The following is a 17,805-nucleotide window of genomic DNA, read 5'->3' on the forward strand; positions in this document are numbered from 1 at the left end:
TGGAGTATTGTCAATGATATACAGGAATTTTTCCAGCAGGGATAACGAGGTGATTATTCCATTGTATAAGGCAATGGTCAGGCCACACCTAGAGTACTGTATACAGGTCTGGAGGCCTCATTTCAAGAAGGATGTAGAACTGCTGGAACGAGTACAGAGAAGGGCAACAAGATTAGTGAATGGAACAAAGGGGTGCTCTTACGAAGAAAGGCTTAAGTTTTGCAAATTACAGTGTCTGGAGACTAGGCACCAGCGAGGTGATCTGATAGAGGTGTATAAAGCCTTGAATGGTTTGAGCATGCTCAATGCTGATGGGATTCTTCCTCTAGCTCAGAATAATCACCTGAGAGGGCATAAATTCAAATTGAGCAAAGACAGATGTACGATAGACGTGCGGAAATTTGCCTTTAGCCAGCGGGTGGTTGGTTGGTGGAACAGACTGCCATCCCTTGTGGTGGAGGTTGATAGCCTAAATAAGTTTAAGGCTCAGCTGGACAGGTATTTTGAACGAACAGAGGGGTGAAGTGGAAGTGGGTTTTTTTTTTTTTTTTTTTTTTGGCTGATGCTGCATAAGCTTGCTTTCTTGCATCAAATGCCTCTACTAATGCTAATGCTAACCCCAGTATCAACAGATCCACCTTCACCACTTACGGTTTTCCAAGAAATTTTATGCCGAGTTTTGAACTTGTCTAGCCATCCCACAGAAGCTTTGAACTCATTTACTCCCACAGATTTCGCAACCTCCAAAGCCTTTTCCCTAATAATAGGCCCATTAATGGGAATTTTTTTTAGAACGCGACAAAATCACTCATAAGTAACATTGTCAATTTGAAGTCCAACAGTTTTTGGGAATGATTTTTGAACCTGATCATTTCCGTGTTGCCAAAATTGTTTGAGCAGTTCATTTTTTTTCCTTTAGGGTGTCGCTTACCTGCGTCTTCCCAATTTAGAATTTTGCAGCGAGATTGCGAACACTATTTTTTTGCCGATCATACGCATTAATGAGTTCGACTTTATCTTTTAAAGTTAAATGTTTATACGAGAAGACATGGTGCACTTCACACGACACTGAACGAAACTGAAAAGACGAAAGGCTGACCAAATTCCCCCCTCCCCTGCACACACCGAATTCATCAGAAGTTTTACACATTCCTTAAAATTCTTCAAAAAGGGTTTAGAACCATGACGTAAACCTTGATAAAATTCAGAGAATCGGAAATAGAAAATAAACACACGATTGAGGCAATACGTGGAAGAAAAGTTCCTAGAAAAAGGGCCGTGAGCTCTCCCGCAGTCCGTTATGGGGAGATCCAATTAAGTGCTAATCTAAACGAAACAGTGCAGATTGCCTGTCCGCGTCCGTTACAGAGAATGTCCGCTAGACAGAAGCTGCAAACACGTTAAAACCAATAGAGGTGAGTTGGGGAATTTGAAAATGTCCATTGTAGAGAGATGTTCGTTAAAGAGAGGTGTCCGTTAGGAGAAGTTTCACTGTACCAGATTTAAATTCTACACAAAAACAGTGTCAGAATATCTTAAGAATAATTTGAAATTTCAAACTCACCAGCAAATTTAGAAAATTTAGGTTACTGATGCAGTAGCTATAATGAACAAATTATAGAAAAGGCAACTGAATTCAATGCAACTATTCTTATGATTTGTTGTCTTGAAAAAGCATTTAATATTGAAAATGTATTAAATGAATGGAAATATAATAAACATAATAGAAAGAAGAAATATAATGTAAAACTTTATAGTAGTTTTTCATTATATTTCTAAAATAGTAAAAGAAATTGTGATTATTATTAGAAGTAGTGGCGTATTATGCAAGAAAGCAAGCTTACAAAGCATCAGCCATAAAAAAAAAAAAAACACACTCCCACATCACCTATCCATTGCCTTGTTCCAACAATCAACCACCAGCTGACTGAAGCAAACACCTGCACATCTATGCAACAAATATATTTCCTCAGTTTGAATTTATGGCCATTCGTGTGTATAGTCTGGGCAAGACAAAGAATGACATCAGCACTGAACTTGCTCAATCCATTGCTCAATCAGATCACCCCACAGGTGCCTAGTCTCCAGAAGCTGCAATTTGCAGAACTGAAGCCTGTCTCGGTCTTTACCAAGACAGGCTTCAGTTCTGCAAATGAAGGGAACGAAAGAGTGGTCTCTTTCGTTCCCTTCACTAATCTCGATGCCCTTTTCTGCACCCATTATGCCTGATCTATGTACTTCCTAAAATGAGACCTCCAGACCTGTATGCAATACTGAAGATAAGGCCTAACCATTGCCTTATACAATGGCATAATCACCTCCTTATCCCTGCTAGCAAAGTTCCTGTGTATTATTATTATTATTATGGCTCTCATATTATTTCTCCCTGATTGGGGGTTCCGCCTCATGACGGGTATTGCTACCAAGTACGCAGGGTGGTGGTTGTTATGTCTGGTGTTACTGTTGGTCAAGGAACTCTCTGGCTATCCTACAGGTGTTTAGGATTGCGACTTTCTGGAGTTCCTTGTAGGTGTTTGCTGGGAGACCTATTACTGTTAGGCTGTTATGTAGGGTCTTTGACACCATACCTGTGGTTGACACAATGATCGGGATGGTTGTTACTTGTTCCATATGCCTTGAATCTGTTTAAGCTATCAACTTCCACAACGACAAATGGAAGTTTGTTCCAGCAATCAACCACCCGCTGGCTAAAGGCAAACTTCTGCACATCTGTCCTAGAACTGTCTTTCCTCAATTTGAATTTATGCCTTCTCAGGCGATTATTCTGAGCAACAGGAAGAATCCCATCAGCAATTAGCTGCTCAAACCATTCAAGGCTTTATACACCTCAATCAGATCACCTCACAGGTGCCCAGTCTCCAGACATTGCAATTGCAAAACTTAAGCCTTTCTTCGTAAGAGCAACCCTTTGTTTCATTCACTAATCTTGTTGCACTTTTCTGTACTCACAACAGCTCTACATTCTTCTTAAAATGAGGCCTCCAGACCTATATACAGTACTCAAGGTGTGGCCTGACCATTGCCTTATACAAGGGGATAATCACCTGCTTATCCCTGCTAGAAAAATTACTGTATATCATTGACAAGACACCATGAGCTACTCTTGCAGACCATCTGCACTGCTCAAAAAACTTCATATCGGCCTACACAATTATCCCCAGGTCCTTCTGAAAACTTGGACATTAAGCCTGATATACCATCATCAATATCATTGATGAATACAGAAAACAACAATGGACCCAACGCTGAACCCTGGGGGACTCCACTAATAACATTAGTTCACGAACAGCAGTGTCCATTGATTATTACTCTGTCTTGTATTATAGAGAAAACCCATGAACTATCCTGCAACCTCTCTACACTGCTCAGAGAACTCCACATCTGACTGAACAATTAGCCCCAAGTCTTTTTTCATTTTACACTACCCTGAGAATAATACCACACAGTAATCTGGGATTGCTGCTATCCATATGCAACACCTTGCATTTATCAATGTTAAACTTCAGCTGCCATTTTTAACCAGCCTACCTAATTTTTCTAGATCCAGTTGCAGTAGTTTACCCTGATTGCAGTCTTTAACCATTCTGCCAGCCTTTTTTTTTTCATCTACAAACTTAGACATTAAGACTGATATACCTTCATCAGTATCATTAATAAATACAGAAAACAACAATGGGCCCAGCACTGAATTCTGGGGAATCCAGTAATTAATCCATTAATCCATGAAGAGCAGTGTTCATTAATAGCCACTCTATATTAATTCCCACTCAATCATCCCTTTATCTGGAGCAGTAACTTGCCCTTAATGCCACATTGCTCCAGTTTATACAACAGTCTTTTATGTGGAATAGTATCAAAAGAAATCCAAGTATATGATATCAAAATTATAGTTTGCATCCAGTTTCTTTCTTACAGCACCATAATATAGTCAATCAGATTGGTCAGACAAGATCCTGTCTAGATGGCCCAGCATTACTTCTTTAACCGGAGACTTATTTTCCCTGTAACAGAAGTTAAACAACCAGGTCTGTAATTACTCATGTTAACTTTCAATCCTCCTTTATGAATTGGGGATACACATCTCCATTCCACAGGCACCTCCACTGAATGTAAAAATGTTATCATAATTATGGCCAAGGGTTTGCTTACCACCCTTAATATAATTTGATAGATCCCATCCACCCTAAGCACCTTTAATATTTTGTAAAACTTCAACAATTTCTCTCAAACTTTCCTCTCAGTTATCACAAAATCATCTAAATCCCAGTTAGGTTTTATGAACTTCTGGAATTCTCCTGCCTAAAGAACTCATGTATGAATGATGCAAAATATCTATTCATATTTTGCATCTACAGTTTGTCAGCAATCTGAGCAGAATCATCAACAACTAAACCATTTACATGAAGCAGACCCATGTGATTAAACCTTTCTCTTCTAATATTAACATAAGTAAAGAAGTCTTTCCAGCTTTTCTTGCAATTCTTTGCCAGAGAATTCTCGTAATCTGCATTAGCTTGCCTACCCTCCTTTGTAACTTGATCACAGACTAGTTTACATCTAACATAATCTTCTGCATCACCTGATAATTTACATGCATCCCATGCATTTTAGTTATCAGCTCATCCATTTAGGTTCTAAGGCTGGAATATTATTTCTTGGTTGGGTTGAATAAAAATTATTAGATGATACAAACGCCTATTGGAGAGATAAATTAATCAGTAATCGAGTCACAAAGGAGGTTTGGCTTCTAGGCTTTTCATTTATAGTCGAAGAAAAGCCTTCTATGACTAGTTCTCTGAATGCTTCCCATTTAGAATTTGCTAATGGTAACATCATCGGACAGTCCTAATCTACAGAATTTAAAAACTGTCTGAGAACAGTGTATTCACCCTTACAGAAACAAAACTGCCCTTGACAGTAGTTGTGTCTAAGTAAATCCCACTTCAATACACTGTGATCACTGCCACCTGTAGGTACTTTACCTACAGATTCTTAATGCATGAATAATCTCTGCTGATAATCAAATAGAGTATTACTACCTCTGGTTGCCTCTTGAACATGCTGCTGTAGAAAACAATCATCTAATAAATCCACAAAAGTTTTGCTAGACCAACCCACAATTTCCGGTAAATATCTGGGAAGTTAAAATTCCCAGTTATAAGACATTCTGATTGATTGGTCCACTCTATTTCTCTGTATAATTGTTCATTGTACTGAACGGAGTCATTAGGCCTATAACAAACTCCTACCCTCGTTTTTGTTTTCCTAGTGGTTATGTGACACCAAATTGACTCAACATTGCACTGTCCACCTGTGTAACTAGATGCACTTCCTTATATTTTACGTGTTTCTTAACTAACAGCATAAACTCTCCTCCTTTCCTATCCTGTCTGTGCTTTCTGTACACATTTTACTCCCCAAATTCCAATTCTGCATTTCTTATATCCGTGTAACACCACCTCTCTGATATCCCAACAATATCTGCCTTTGATGTCTTGACCAGCACTCCAAATTCATCAAATTAATTTACTATACTCCTAGCATTGGTGTGTGTGCAAGTATACACGCACTTCTACTTACTCTTAGTTAACCCTAACCCAGTGGCGTATCTAGGTATCATCGTAAGAGGGTAACGTGCAACCAGGTCCAGGTAGCATCATAAGGGGGCCATGGTGACCAGGCTTTTTTTTTTTTAGAATGCCTTCTGCTTCTTTAATTTCAAATTTTTGATTAAGGGGGGACATATGTCCTCTCTGCCCACCCCTGAATACGCCCCTGCCCTAACCCAACCCATGTATTTGGTTGTTTTATGATTAACCACAGCAGCACTTGAAATCGCGAAACCTTGCTTTCCAGGCCGTTGAATGTTCCAATAGATGCAGTGCAAGAATCACTTTCAACTCCTGCAGCTCTACTTAAGTCTGTGTATCGCCTCAATCTATCAGTTTTCCAACCCACCTAACACTGCCTGGATAGCATCAGTGAATATTCTTGTACCCCTTCTATTTAAGTGTATACTATGCCTCTAAAAACAGTTTGTCCTGTTAAGAGGTACACATACCAAGCTAAGAAAATTTCTTTCCTTCCCCCCTCCCCACGAGCCTTACACGGTTCTCTATAGTCCTAAATTGATTCACAATGCTCTCGACATTTACTCCTTCCTATCATGTTTTGGCAGTTTCAAATTTTTTTTCAGACAATTTCAAATTTAATCCTAACCCATGACTTTTCCCAACATTGCCATGTATTTGTTAGGTAAGTCCTGATATCATTAGTGTTCACATGCACAATAATATCACCTTTAGTGACCTTAAAATATGACATCTACTCTACAACATCTACTTTTGCCTCTAGAAAACAAACCGAGGTTCTATTCCACCTATCTTTTTCACACAAAATATTTCCAATTTTTAAATAAACAGGAAACAGGGTCACAAATAACAACTACCTTCCTTTGGGACCAACACATTTTGTTTTGGGGATTGTCCCAGTGTTGCATGATGCACAAGTGAGGGATATGGCATTGAGAATGTGATGGCCCCTACTTCAATTCCCTCGACAGCATCCACCCTGTTCTTCAAGTTCAAACACACATCAGAACACCTAGTTCACACCTACAGTTTTTTTTAACTGCGATGGACACTATATCGATTCACTGAACATCACTGATCATATGAGAATAAATATGAGATATTCATGTATGAGTGAATGTACGAGATATTCATAATTAGTTAAGGGGCTCACATCTGGTGAGTATGAGCTTGGCACACCCAGGGTCCCGAGCTGGATATCATCATTCTTCTCTTTATGATGATTCCCTTCTACTTCTGACTGATACACTCTCACTCTCTCTCTCAGGGTAATCCAGAAATTTTTTGGCGTGCAGCAAAAGCCTCAGGCTTCCTTGCACCATATGGCTAATAATAATAATTTCCTTGTATTGTTTGCACTGAACACACACACAAAGACATCCCCCCCCCTGACTCCATCATGTCCCATTCCAGATAGGTCTGTTGTAGGAGAATCACCTCCTTCAGTTCTGCCCGAGCCACAGCACTCCTGCTAGTTTGAGCTTATTGCTTTGCTGCTGTAATCTGAGTCCTTATTTCCATTTAAATTCAATTTAACCTGAAAATAATACACTAAACTGACAGATTCCTAAATGCAGTAATATGTATTAAGCTAGGAAATTTATATTATATGCATTATACTATAAAAGTTATGCTCTACACTACTGTGCCACTTGATGTCAATGGTTAAACATCAACAACAAACACCAAGGAAAATTCTGATGACCCGCTTAGGTTGCAGACAAATTGAACAGGTATTTTGTGTCTATATTCACACATGAATTATTTAAGGAAAGGGATGCCAGAAGTTTATCAAACTAACAAGGAGCTAAATGACTTTGTGATAACTGAGAGGAAAGCAGAGGAGAAATTGTTGAAGATGGACATAAAAAAGGCACCTTGAGCAGATGGAATATATATATATATATATATATATCTGTATTAAGCGAAGAATTATTTATAAATTTTGACATAGAGATCATTGCCAATCCGATAAATTTTTTCCTCTACCATATTCTATCATATCTAGAAAATTTTTACTCTATCATATCTAGAACATATATATATATATATATAATTGAGGCAGCAAAGGAGGTAAGCAAACCCTTGGCCATAAAAGAGAGACTTCTCTGACCTTCAGGAAAGGTCTCTATAACTGGAGATGTGCAAATGTATCCCCAATTCATAAAGGAGGGGATCGAAACGCAACATGAGAACTTGCAGACCTGTTAGCTTAACGTCCGTTCAAGGGAAAATAATGGAATCACCGGTTAAACAAGTAATGCATGTCCAGATGTCCAGATACAATTATACTGCAATCACAGCATACATTTGTTAAAAGGTAGTCTTCTCTAACCAATCTGATAAGTTACTGATGGTGCGGTAACCATGGAACTAGATGCAAAAAATAATTTTGACATCATATACTTGGATTTCGGGAAGGATTTTGATACTGTTGGACATAAAAGACTGCTGTAGAAAATGGAGCAATGTGGTATTAAGGGCAAATTGCTGGTATGGATAAAGTGATGGTAGGAAGGAATCGAGTGGTTATCAATTAACACAGCTCTTCGTGGACTAATATTATCAGTAGAATTCTGCAGGGTTTGGTGCTGGGCCCATTGTTGTTTTCAATATTTATCAATGATACTGATGAAGGCATTTCAGGCAGGGGCGGGCCATCCCAAGGGGTGCCTGAAAACCTGAAACTTACATACACATATTAAGAAAATTTTAAAGGGGGGGCACCTCGGACTCAGAGGAGGTCCCCATGGACTGGAGATGTGCAAATGTATCCCCAATTCACAAAGGGGGATCAAAGGGTGACATGAATAATTACAGACCAGTTAGTTTAACTTCTGTTCCGGGTAAAATAATGGAGTCACTGGTTAAAGATGAATTGCAGGATCATCTAGACAAGACTGCAGCAAGAATTCAGACACAGCATGGGGTTGTTAAGGGAAAGTCTTGTCTGACAAATTTGATAGGATAATATGATGTGGTTACAAAGGAACTGGATGCAAAAAATAATTGTGATATCATATATTTGGATTTCAGGACAGCTTTTGACACTATGGTGCATGGAAGATTATTGTACAAATTGGAGCAGAATGGTATTAAGGGTAAGTTGCTACAATGGATAAAAGGATGGTTGAGTGGGAGAAAACAGAGAGTTAATGAAGGAGAATTAATGGGTGCTACTCTTTGTGGACTAATGTTATTAGTGGAGTCCCACAGGGATCAGTGTTGCGTCCTCTGTTGTTTTGTATATTCATCAATGGTTAAAGTATATCAGCTGATGAAGGTATATCAGACTTAGTGTCGAAGTTTGCAGATGATACAAAGGTTGGCAGGGTTGTTAATGACAGTAATGGCAGTGTGCTACTGCAACAGGATCTAGATAATTTGGGCAGATGGGCTAAGAAGTGGCAACTGAAGTTTAACCTTGACAAATGCAAAGTACTGCATATGGGTAGCAGTAACCCCAGAGAAACGTACCAACTGTGTGGTACTAGACTTAAGGGGGTAGAAAATGAAAAAGACCTGGGAGTAATTGTGCAGTCAGATAAGAAGTTTTCTGGGCAATGCAGACAGGCTGCCAGGGCAGGTCATGGGGTTTTGTCGGTGATATATAGGAATTCTTCTAGCAGGGAGAAGGAGGTGATTGTCCCTCTGTATAAGGCAATGGTCAGGCCACGCCTTGAGTACTGCGTACAGGTCTGGAGGCCTCATTTTGGGAAGGATGTAGATTTGCTTAAGCGTGTACAGAGAAGGGCAACAAGATTGGTGAGGGGAATGAAGGGATCCTCTTACCAAGAGGCTTAAGTTTTGCAAATTGCAGCGACTGGAGAATAGGTACCTGTGAGGTGATCTGATTGAGGTGTATAAGGCCTTGAATGGGTTGAGCACGCTGAATTCTGATGGGATCCTTCCCCTTGTTCAGATTACGAACCTAAAGGAGCACAAATTCAAATTAATAGAATAGATATGCACTGATATGTGGAAATTTGCCTGTAGCCAGCGGGTGGTTAATTGCTGGAACAAACTTCCATCTGTCGTTGTGGAAGTTGATAGGTTAAATAAATTTAAGGAGGAACTGGACAGGCATTTGGAGGGAATGGTGTGATTTTTTTTTTTGGGCTGATGCTGCATAAGCTCATACATTTGCTTTCTTGCCACTACTACTAGTACTACTACCACCAGATTTCAATTGGTACCCGGGCGCCACATACCCTACGAACGTCCCTAATATCAGGCATAACATATGTTTGCAGAGTGGTTAACAACAGTCTTCAAGGTGAGCTACTGCAACAAGGTCTAGGAAAATTGGGTTAATGGACTGAGAAACGGCAGTTGAAATTTGTCATTGACAAATGCAAGGTACTACACATGAGTAGCAGTAATTGTATAGTAACTTATCTACTGTGTGATGCTGCAATCAGGGTACTGGAGAATGAAAAAGACATGGGGGTAATTGTGCAGTCATACATGAAATTCTCTGAGCAGTGGAGACATGCTTCCCACGACAGCTCATGGGGTTTTGTCAGTGATATACAGAAACTTTGCTAGCAGTGATAAGGAGGTGATTATCCCTTTGTATAAGGTCATGGTTAGGCTGTATCTTGCATAATGTAATCAGATCTGGAGGCCTCATCTTAGGAAGGATGTATATCTGCTGGAATGGGTGCAGAGAAGGGCAACCAGACTGGTGAAGAGTGTTGTTACCTAGAAAGGCTTCACTTCTGCAAATTGCAGTGTCTCAAGCTTGGGCACCTGCATGGTGATCTAACAGGTGTTTAAAGCCTTTAATGTATTGAGTAAGCTGAATGTTAATGGCATTCTTTCAACTGTTGAGACTACACACATGGAATGGGAGACATAAATTCAAGTTGAGGAATGACAGTTGCAGAACAAATGTGCAGAAGTTTGCCTTTGGGTACCGGGTGGTTGATTGTTGGAACAGGCTTTCATCTGTTGTAGAGGAAGGGATGAGTTCAATAAATTCAATGAAAAACTACACAAATTTTGGAAACTGCGGATGAGTGAACTGTGTAGGTTTTTTTTTTTTTTTTTTTTTGGCTGAAGCTATAGAAGTTTGTTTTCTTGCATCATTTGCCATTACTACTACTATATCGCATTTTACGATTACTCGGCATCTCGAGCCCCGATAATCAATAAATCAATATTTCATTGTACACATAACCAAGATTTAAACCAAGCTTACGATATACAATTTGCAAAATAAAAAAAATAATAATAAAAACAAAAACCAATTTGTATTTTACCTTACTTGGCGTACACTTGGAGTAATTCTTAACTGGCCAATGCTTAAAGGTTTCCAAACGAAGAATTTCATTTTTCATATCATAATCGTCAACCAAATAAACTGGATCAAAAGACATTTTTTTCCTAAAATTATGTGAACTAACTGACCGAACAACTTGTATTTGGAGGAAGCACCAGTGGCTAGCACATTCGAATGAAAATAACGACTCACTCGATTGGTTAAGGGCAAATCGAATGAATTTATTCCGTTATTGATTCATAAACTTCTTGCAACGCATCCAGCAAAGATAACCAATCAAACATGCGACATATGAAGCTGCAGCATAACATAAACCAGTGGTCCCCAAACTTTACGTGCCTACCACCACAGTACTGTACTGTACTAATATATCATCTTACTACTCTGTGCCTCCCACAACATTTGAGAAGTTTGAAGATCTAGGGAGAACCATCAGTCAATTTGGGGGAAAAGTAACACAATTAATTATCATTAAATTAAGGATTGATTCTATAGCCACAGAGTAATAAGATATCTTACTACTCTGCACAGAGAAGTAAGACACTCTGTGGTTGATAGCGATTAACAGCGTTTATGCTTTCTCAGATTAACATGAAAGTCTGCACTGTGTTTGGACGTATTATTTCGCTAGACCTCTAATTACCACAAATGGAAGTCTGGTAAAAAAGAAAAGGTTACGTTAGTTGTAATATTCAGGAGAGATTCAAGCGAAAAAAAAACACAATTCGTCTGTTTGTTCGTTTTTTTTTTTTTTTTTATCGCTAATCCCTCCGTAAAAGTTTACTTGACTTCCATTTCAAAAGATCTTTTTTTTTTTTTTTTTTTTTGACTGCTTAAATCCCTCTCGTATAGTCGTACAAAGTAGTTTTTTTTTTTTTTTTTTTTTCAGACTTTCACTTCGACTAGTGTGTTATTCGAGCTATTCCTTAGTATATCATATCCATTTAGGTTAATAAGTCTCGTTCCGGCAAGTTTATTCGGAAGGGATTCAAGCGAAAAGAAAAACGTGGCTTTTTTTTTGCCTGAGTCCCTCCCGAATAGTGTATACACCAACATAATCTTTGTTAACCCCGGGCTCACATATGGGGAGTATGGGTTTGGCACACCCAGGGTTCTGAGTTGAATATCATCATTCTTCTCTTTCTTGGTGATTCCCATCTACTTCTGACTCTTGTTTTTTCTCTCTCTCTCTCTTTCTCGGGCTAATTCAGAATTTTTTCTTTTTTTCTTTTTTGGCTGGTGCAGCCTAAGCCTCAGGCTTCCTTGCACCATATGACTTAATAATAAAAGAATTCGGAGTTTTATCCAGCAAACAGACAAATCGACCACAGAGAAGACACGCACTTTAGACTTAATATATAGAGCACAATATGGCCTAAGTCAATAATGTGCTTAAAACTACAACAACATATTCAGGCCACTGGAGAATTACCTCATACACCTGTGAGGTAATTCTCCAGTGGCCTGAGGTACCTCATACACCTGTGAGCATAATGTTTCTAAATTGCGTCTGTTCTCTCGTCAGTTTGCTTGTTTTGCTGGACAAAAAATAAGTTTCTCGAGAGTTGGAACCTTGCAAATTCGCCTGAGATCTACTACTTTAGCCAAGTAGTACAAGAAGCCCATTCAATTGAAGTTCCTCGCTTCATTGTGATGGGGAACAGCAACCGAGATCTTTTCACACTTTGTAAGGAGGACTGTGTAATAACCACTGGTCTAGCAGTTCTGGTCCTTAAGGTTGTCACAGACATTCTTTCAGGTATGCCAGACAAGCTGTACTTGCTACCTGGGAATCTAAAACGCTGATGGAACTGATATTCGGGTGACACTCAAGTCAAGTGGACGGTCTGTGACAGCAAATCCTCTCCTTGCACCTTCACAATGTGGGACTATTAGTAATCCTGGGTATAACCTCCATGCACAAGGACACAGCGAGAAGAATTTAAAACAACCAGAATTAAGACAATACGTAAGACAGGAAATATAGGTGTTGTTATTGAAACGGAGTCCAAGGAGGAGGCTGAGGGAATCAAACAAGATCTAATGATCCCCACACCTGGCCTAGAAACTTAGTACCCTAAAACCAGAGGACCCACCATAATAATATTCCACCTGGACAGGGATAATACTGCAGAACAACTAACTCAAGAGATATATCAACGCAACCTCTTAAACTACCTACCCAACCAAAATAATCAGAAACTCATAACACCAAAATTCTCAACTAAGTCCAAAACTGGAAACTCTTACAACTGGGTTGTTGAACTGGCACCAAGTGCATGGCAGTTTCTTAATATGCAGTCAAGAATTTACATCAACTGGGGCAGCCACCACTTTCTTGAGCACGTGGCTGTACCCAAGTGCTTTAAATGTTGCAGATTCCACACCTGTGGTCAGGCTGTCTCCACGTGTGGCCACTGCTCAGAGAAAGGGCACAATTATAACACCTGCGCAAACAAAGTTCGGCAGCCAGTCTGTTTTTACTTTAGATTGGAAAAATCGATCTACAGAACTACTTTTTCCTACTTCAGGAGGACACACTTTAAATCAATCGAGAACCAGTTGTTGGTCCTTGAGGAAAGATCAGTGCGATTAGATGCACTGGTTCAAGAATTCTTTGCAAAAGCCTGAAGATGGACAGTGCCCACTCAATCCGGGACAACAAGTGCCCAGTTTATCAAAACACCAGGGGGTTACTACCAAACAAGAACCGATTATGGCTCCATACCACAAAGGATTCAATACAACTGTGATCAAAATCTTCCAAATCAACGCACAGCGGGTATGTTCGGCTAAAAGCGGATGAAGAAAACTCGGATCTCATTATAATTCAGGAACCACATACCCACATGCACCGGGTCAGGGTGTACCCATTAAGATATAAAATTATTCAGTCGGATGATGACACCCCATGGGCTGCCATTGCAGTTCGAAATCCAAACCTCATAGCAACCAAGATAACCCAACTTTGTACAGCCTGGGCAGTGTGCTCACATTATCAGTCCCATTGGAAACTTCCATGGGATCTCCATGTACTGCAGGCCGGGGGAGACATTGATCCAGCCATCAGATACCTAGAATCTCTCCTGCAAATACTCTCGAATGAGAAGATCGTCGTGGGGGCCGATGTCATTTGTCGCTCCCCAGCTTAGAACAGCTCCACACCAGATAGACGAGGAACAAGAAATGGTCAGCGGCTGTAACAGTTCCTTTAAAACTCTCCCTTTGCAATACTCAACTGTCCAAATAACCTCCCAACATTCTGTAACACCCTGTGGGAGGCAACGATTGATGTTTCGCTCTCGACCAGATCCATCTCTGGCAACATTACAGATTGGATGGTCCAAGATTCATGTCCCCATCGGACCACCGAGTCATCACATACCAAATGAACAGAAACCTCGCACGGCATAGTGACATAGTGACATAGTGTTTTTTGACAGGCGGCACCGGTGCTTTCGCACAACTCCGCATTTGAATCTCTTGTGAAGTAAGACAGTACTGTCAAGGCCAGAAAGCATATGTTAGTGTATGTTCATGTTTGCTTAGTGCGGGTTATGTTGTTCATCTGGCCGCTTAGCCTAGGGTCTGTAGAACACCACAGACTGCTAGTTACCGTCACTGGCACTAGGAGCCGGACCGGGTAAGTGGGAAGAGAACTCTGGCTGGCTGACCCTGGGATTAGCCTGAGCTTCCCAGGGAGGGCAAAAAAAAAAAAAAATAAATAAATAAATAATAAAAAAATTAATAATAATAATAAATAAAATAAGGTAAAAAATAAAGATAAAAAATAATAATAAATAAATAAATAAAATAAAATAATAAATAAATAAATGAAATAAAATAAATAAAAAAAATATATATATATATACATTTTTTTTTTCTTTTGAAATAGGAGAAGGGGTGAGAGATTCAGGAGAAGAAAGAAGGTAAGCAGAAGAAAGAGGGCGAGGTTGGGTGGGCTACCCCAAAGGGGAGCCCACCCTACCTCAGGAAGAAGAGAAAAGATTGTGAGATCAAGTGACCCACAAAGTCAGGTTGCCTAATAGCATGACCCTGCATTTGATAAGTCAAATGCCAGTCCCATTCCCAGAGGAGTATTTATGTGAGTTCCTACACAGGTAGGAAAATCAGTATTGTCCTACACCTCGAAGAGAAGAGGTGCCAGCAAGTGAGTGGGTCCCACATTGGGCAAGAGCCCAGTGTCAGCAATTTAATCTTCTTCAGCCAAGGGTGATTTGTAGGCAATGAGCCGTGTCCCACACTGGGTAGAGGACTTGGATAATCTTCTCTTAGGGGATGAGAGGAGGCAAACGGATTCATGAAGCCCAAGGATTGCTTGGAGTTCTTGTGTCTACTGTATAAAAGTCCTTTTTTGGGTTGGTGATTTTGTCAGATAGCTTCCTTTGTGAACGTCGAGAGATTCCTGTTAGGTCAGGATAAAGGTCAATATCCTGTTGGTGTTTTCTTTGATTCCATTCAGGATATGTTCTGTGAATTGAGTTTTGGGTTCATTATAAGATGGAGGTACACTGAACAGTTTGCTGTAGGTGAATTTGACGCATTTCAAATACAGTCTGGGCAAAAGTAGTGAAGGCTTTGTAGTTGGTTTCGTCAATTATGTAGTGTTGTTCCTGCCCACTGGGTATATTTCCAGTTCTGGTAATTAGGAGACTTCTGGGTAAATCATAAAAAGGGCAATTATACATGAGGTGAATCCAGTCTTCATTGTCACCGCATGTGCAGAGAGGAGAATCGGTGAGACCCAAGGCATGCAGCTTGGCCCGAAACGGTCCATGACCAGTGAGGAAGAACGAGACGTGAAGGCCTGGTGAGTACCACGGAGGAGGTTTTGGTGCAGTTATTATAACTTGTGGAAGAAATCTTTTAGTTGTTTCACCTTCGGGTGTTTGCTCCCAAGATCTTTGCCAATGCTGGAAAGGCTTAGAGTAAATCTGTTTCATTTGGTTTTTTGGATCATTAGCTAGATCGAGTGTTATATCCAGAATGGTGGTGGGAATTCCTCTCTTTATGCGGTATGCAAGGCCGCGACGAATAACCTCCAGGTCCAGAGGAAGAGTACCTGCTAAGACCTGCAGGGCAGGATTACTGACTGTGCTGCAAGCTCTAGTCACGGTGAGTAGGATATTGCGTTGAATTGAATGCAGCTTTGCTTTATTACGTGCAATGATGGCACCAGGGAACCATACGGCTGCACCATAGCACACAGCTGGTAAGGAGATGGTTTTGTAAAGTAGCATGAGAGTCCTCCTCTTCAAACCCCAGTCTGTTCTGCTAATTCTTACGATCATGGCAGTATAACGACGTATTTTGTTGGAGATGTAATTAAGATGAGGTAAGAATGTTAATCGGGAGTCGAAGGTTCCTCCAAATATTTTAGTTCTGTTTTGAGTTGCAATGTCTGCACAGAGATTTTAATTTGGGGCGGTCTTCTTATGTCCAAGGATCCTTTGAGGAGAATAGTCTTCGTTTTTTCCCCAGAGATGACTAACTTGTGGTTGTTGGCCCAATTTTGGAGGATCGTTAAGGCAGGGGAGGCAATTTGCTCAAGCTGAGTACTAGAATCAGCTTTGAAAAGGAGGATGAGGTCATCTGCATAGGCCATGCAGTCCACAGGACCCAAATCCATAAGAAGAAATTCATGTAGTATCAAGTTCCAGAAGTAGGGACCAAGAACCGAGCCCTGTGGACACCCTCTAACAACTGGTCGGGAGGTTTTCTGAAAATTTGTTTGAACAGTGACTGAGCGGTTGAAGAGGTAGTTCTGGAGACAGCGGTAGAGGTTGAGTGGAATATTGATTTGACGTAATCTCCTGACAATGCTGGGCCACCAGATGGAATCGAAGGCACCAGCAAAGTCAATGGAAAAAGCCAGTAGATATTTTTCTGTGGTTGAGTTTGCTGTGTTGAGCAGATTGTTCATAGCATCTTCAGTGGAGCATCCTGGCTTAAAGCCATACTGCTTTGGAGAGTCTAAGTTGGCTGTCTGGTAGTAGGTGGATAATCTGGATTGAAGCAGCCGCTCCATTACCTTTCCCAAGACCGGGAGAAGAGCAATGGGGCGGTAAGATTTTGGTAGAGTAGGATCTTTATCTGGACCTTTTAGGATGAGTCGAAGCACTGCCTGTTTCCAAGAATCAGGGAAAATTCCTTTCGCAAGGCGTTTGTTGAATAGTGCTAATAGGTGGTTTGGGAGATGTGTTGCTGCTTTCTTGATGACCTCAACCTCAATATTATCATGACCAGGGCATTTATTCATTTTTGTTCTGTCAAGTGCTTTGTTCATTTCCTCAGAGGTGAAAGGAGGTTCTATTTTATTGTTGGAGAAGGCCTGGTTGTCTTGTTTAATTTGCTTTTGTTCATCATTGAGGGGACTCTCATCAGTCTGAAGCAGGGCATTCAGAATATTATTCATGGATTCAGCCCATGTGTGTGTTGGATTGCCGTCGGGAGTCAGGGTTGCATTTAACATCTCTCCCCTGGGCAGCTTGTTCATAACAATGCGATAAACGACCCCCCAAGGATCTGCGTTACCAGTGGTTGTCACAAGGTTCTGCCAAGACACTTTCTTTTTCTGCCGAATGAGGCTTGTGTAGTCGTTACGATATCTTCTATATTCTTCCCGTAGAGCCTGGACCTCAGCAGGAGGCCAGGAGTGCCTCGCTCTCTGGAAGGCTTTTCGGGCAGTGTGGACTTGCCGCCTTAGGTTTTCTAGTTCCCTGCACCACCAAGGGACAGCTTTTAGGTGCTTCTGACGTTTTTTCATAGTTCTCTCACATGCTTGTTGGAGTGTGCTTGTTAGGAGGGAGAGGTGCTCCTTTGGATCAAGATGGTTTAGTTGGGATGTATCCATTTGTAGCTTTGATTTTATATTGTCCTTGAAGGCAT

At 40.5% G+C, this 17,805-nt stretch overlaps 1 protein-coding gene across 1 annotated transcript in view; it reads right to left on the reverse strand.

The window, feature by feature from the left end:
* Det (baculoviral IAP repeat containing deterin) overlaps positions 1-11,529 on the reverse strand; it is a 113,330-nt gene extending 101,801 nt beyond the window's left edge. Inside the window, exon 1 of the mRNA XM_090377096.1 lies at positions 10,877-11,529. Coding sequence (XP_090233222.1) covers positions 10,877-10,993 — 117 coding nt within the window. The 5' untranslated portion in view covers positions 10,994-11,529. The remainder of the gene's footprint in view (positions 1-10,876) is intronic.
* Positions 11,530-17,805: the final 6,276 nt, after the last annotated feature.

Source organism: Mastigoproctus giganteus, chromosome 7 (genome assembly GCF_048544385.1).
Source record: "Mastigoproctus giganteus isolate SK-2022 chromosome 7, ASM4854438v1, whole genome shotgun sequence".
Lineage (NCBI taxonomy): Eukaryota > Metazoa > Arthropoda > Arachnida > Uropygi > Thelyphonidae > Mastigoproctus > Mastigoproctus giganteus.